General features: G+C 38.6%; 1 protein-coding gene across 1 annotated transcript in view; it reads left to right on the forward strand.

Moving 5' to 3' along the window:
- The window catches only part of LOC106878885 (protein XRP2), a 29,090-nt gene extending 25,342 nt beyond the window's left edge, over positions 1-3,748 (forward strand). Inside the window, exons 6-8 of the mRNA XM_014928230.2 lie at positions 1,191-1,319; positions 2,899-2,979; positions 3,638-3,748. Coding sequence (XP_014783716.2) covers positions 1,191-1,319; positions 2,899-2,979; positions 3,638-3,748 — 321 coding nt within the window. The remainder of the gene's footprint in view (positions 1-1,190; positions 1,320-2,898; positions 2,980-3,637) is intronic.
- The last annotated feature ends 470 nt before the right edge of the window (positions 3,749-4,218 follow it).

A 4,218-nucleotide genomic window follows, 5' to 3' on the forward strand; every position in this document is an offset into this window, starting at 1 on the left:
CCGATGCTCTTCACATCTGCTCTCTCCTCCATTTACCCTTTAGCTGCAAAATTAAATTTCATGGCTATTCCAATTAATGATGTTAAACATCTACCAAAAAAATATAGAATTGATATTTTCTGCAAATCACATTGTATCAGTAAAGTTGATGTATACTCTTTACTCTCTTTTCTCTTTTACGTGTTTCAGTCATATGACTGCGGCCATGCTGGAGCACCGTCTTTAGTCGAGCAAATCGACTCCAGGACTTATTCTTTGTAAGCCTAGTACTTATTCTATCGGTCTCTTTTGCCGAACTGCTAAGTTACAGGGACGTAAACACACCAGCATCGGTTGTCAAGCGATGTTGGGAGGACAAACACAGACAAATACAAACATATACACACACATACATACATATATATACGTATATACAACGGGCTTCTTTCAGTTTCCGTCTACCAAATCCACTCACAAGGCTTTGGTCGGCCTGAGGCTACAGTAGAAGACACTTGGCTAAGGTGCTACACAGTAGGACTGAACCCAGAACTATGTGGTTGGTAAGCAAGCTACTTACCACACAGCCACTCCTACGCCTCAACAAAAAATATGTTTAAGCATGATATTCCTCAGTAAAAGATAGAATGGAATATGAAACATCTTTCTACAGTTAACAGTCATGAAATTTTGATTGGATATATCTGATTTCAACAGTGAAAAGTTTAACCAACAATAGCAATAATGATGAGGATGCTTACACTAATGAAGCTGATTATGACATTCCTTATTCTCTTTATATTATAATTAACTAATTTTAACTCTTTCAGTAATGATGTTAAATATTTACCAAAAAATATAGAATTAGTATTTTCTGCAAGTTACGTTGCCTTAATAAACTTGATGTTTCTCTGCAAAAAAAATAGTCTTAAACATAACATTCCTCAATAAAAAAATAGATTGATATATAAAACTGTTTCTGCTGTTAAGTTTAATGAAATTTTGAGTGGATCTGATTTCTGCATTGAAAAGGTTTCCTAATGATAGCAACAATGATGCTAGCATGGAAAACTGATGTTAAATGAATAAATGATTTTCATCTTTAAAGTTGAGGTTTTTGAGTCCAAAACACTAAAATTTGCAGGTTATGAATATATTTAATTTGAAAAGTGGTTCCAGAAGAATTATTTTTGTTTTTGCTTTTGTTTTTGCAGGACATCAAAGTTGAAGATTACATTCCATTACCAACTGTAGAACCTTTCAACAGCCTTGAAATTGATACAGACCCACTGCGAAGTGTCGTACCAGTTACATTAGGCTCGCGAGAACGGTCATCAGAAGAGGTAAGGAGTTAACCCTTTTGCAGACAGAAAGCGGTACTGATTCCATCAAAACAGTCTGTGTGAGCAGTGTGATGTCTTGTTCCGTGTGGCACCATATTTTCAAATATTCCACACCGAGAACAATCTGTAGATACACTGTAAAATTCCTTGAATGAAAAATTATGTAGTTACAGAACAGCCTAATAGCAGTACACAGCACAGACTGTCAGTGCTAAATCCGCCTGCAATGGGTTAAATATCTATCATTGTGCCCTTATTAATTATTTTGTACATCATTAACGACTAAACAAGTGAAGGAGTGTGAGCCAGCTGGGTGGGTTTTATGGCGTGATGCCCTTGCTAGCGCCAACCACTTTACAGAGTGTACTGGTTGCTTTTTTTTTCGTGGCACCAGCACTAGTGAGGTGACTAAATATCTTGCAAGACAAGACCTCCTCGACTGAGATAAGGAGTAGTATTGAGGGAGGTGGCTTTGTGCCAGGAGATGGAAGATTCGAATATGATAAACGGTTTAAAACAGGTGTCTTGCAGCAGACGAGGTACATGGCTTCTTGGTCTTACAATCTGCTAGATATAGCAGCCAAATTTTCCCTCACATCACATTGCTATTTTAGTAAAAAAAAAAAAAAAAACCCACACTGGAACTGAATATTGGATTCCCTGGATTTAGGGAGAAGATTGAATTGTCGGCATTTTAATGCCTTTGATCATAAATGGGCTCCATCAGGGCTGACCCAGGGCTAAAAAAAACAGCTTGGTTGATCATTTATTATACAATGTTGACCATCCATTGCAACTGCCGCCACCACGACTGGTTAACCATTTATTATAGAATGTCAACCCCCCCATATTGACCACCATCACTGATTTAACGTTCATCATGCAATGTCGGCCATCCGTAGTGTCCACCACCACAGGTGGAGAATTTGGATTGCCAAGAGGTTGTCAGTTCAATTTGTTGGCCACCAAAACCGTGTTGCATCCCTGATTGAGAAACGATGCCACTACTGTTGCTAGTAACAACAGCAATGATGATGATGATGATGATGATGATGATGATGATGATAGTGGTGATGGTGGTGGGGGTAGTGGTGGTGGTAACACTGATGACATGAGAGTGATAATGATAATGATGAAAGCAAAGAGGAGGAGAAAAGATCATAATGGCAATAACAACAGCAGTGGTGGTGGTGGTGGTGGTGGTGGTGCTGCTGCTGATGATGATAATGATGATGATGATGATGATGACAGCATTAGTTGGTTATAGTGGTGGCAATGATGACAGTAGTGATAACAGCAAGGACGATGATGGGTGGGGAGGTGAGGATGATGACAGTAGCAGTGGTGGTGATGACAGTGGCAGACGTGGTGGTGGTGGTGGTGGTAGCGATCACGATGATTATGATGATGTTAGCAGTGATGATGATGACAGTAGTAGTGGTCGTGATAGTGGTGGTGGTGGTGGTGGTGGTGACAGATGATAGTTATGATGATGATGATGATGATGCTACTGCTAATATATATATATATATATGGATGTATATTTACTAAAATCCTGTCTCTTATCTCTGCAATCCAGTCATGTTTGATAGTGTTCTTCAGTGATGGCAGTTCACATGACCGCGCTGTGCGGTTCATTGAGAAAATGAAAACAGAACATGTAAGTTCAAAGTTTTTTTTCCTTTTGGTTCATTACCTTTAATTAATTAATTAATTAAGTAAGTAACCACCCCAACTCCTACCCTTGTGCTCTATCCATATTGATTATCATATCAATAATAACACGCAATAACAAACCTATAACAGACGTAGGTTTCTGTATAAAACTTTCACCCATGCTATAAATAAATATTCTAAAAATCTTGATTCAGTTATATTAAATGCTGCCAGGAGTGGCTGTGTGGTAAGAAGTTTGCTTCCCAACCACATAGTCCCAGGTTCAGTCCCACTGCGTGGCACCTTCGGCAAGTGTGTTTATATCCCTGGTTTGGCAAAAGATACCAGTTGAATAAGTACCAGGCTTGAAAAAAAAAAAGTACTGGGGTTGATTGTGGCCATGCTGGAGTACTTATTTTTTTTATAGCCTGGTACTTATTGTTTTGGTCTCTATTGTCGCACTCCTAAGTTACAGGGACGTGTGTGTGTGTGTGTGACACTAATAATTCCATCATTAAAGAATTTAAAATTTCAACAACACACTAGGTCGAAAGGGTTCCACATCACTGATTTAAACTGATTGATCTATGATTAGCAGAAATAAGCCAATTAGGTGAAGGAAGCCTGACATTCGTTTATCGAAACCTTGTTTATAATTTCAGCCGGAGGTATCATTGCTACAGAGCAGCGAAGTTGAAATGGAGAAAGATGAAGTGGAACGAGTCTTTGGAAGCCTGTCTTACCAAGCTGCAGCAAAACAAGGTGAGTATTAAGATGTGAGATTTTGTAAGATTACCTGGAATTAATTGATGCAATTGTCAAGCATAAAAGTACGGGCATGGCTGTGTGGTAAGAAGCTTGCTTCCCAACCATATGGTCCTGGGTTGAGTCCCACTGCATGGTACCTTGGGCAAGTGTTTTCTGCTGTACCCTCAGGCTGACCAATGCCTTGTGAGTGGATATGGTAGACAGAAACTGAAAGAAGCCCATCGTGCATACATACATATATACATATATATATATGTTTATATATATATATATATATATATATATATGTAACATATGGTATAGTCATAAACAGGGCGAATATCTCTCTACAGACTGAAAAAAATTATGAGCAACCTTAATCGATTTTCGAACTTTGCTGGGTTCTCATCAGAGGCCTCTACATCATTCTGACAGTCCCCAGAGAAACAAGCAGCCAAACTGTTTATATACTCAACAAATTCAGCAGTTACTCTAT

This window comes from Octopus bimaculoides, chromosome 25 (genome assembly GCF_001194135.2).
Source record: "Octopus bimaculoides isolate UCB-OBI-ISO-001 chromosome 25, ASM119413v2, whole genome shotgun sequence".
Lineage (NCBI taxonomy): Eukaryota > Metazoa > Mollusca > Cephalopoda > Octopoda > Octopodidae > Octopus > Octopus bimaculoides.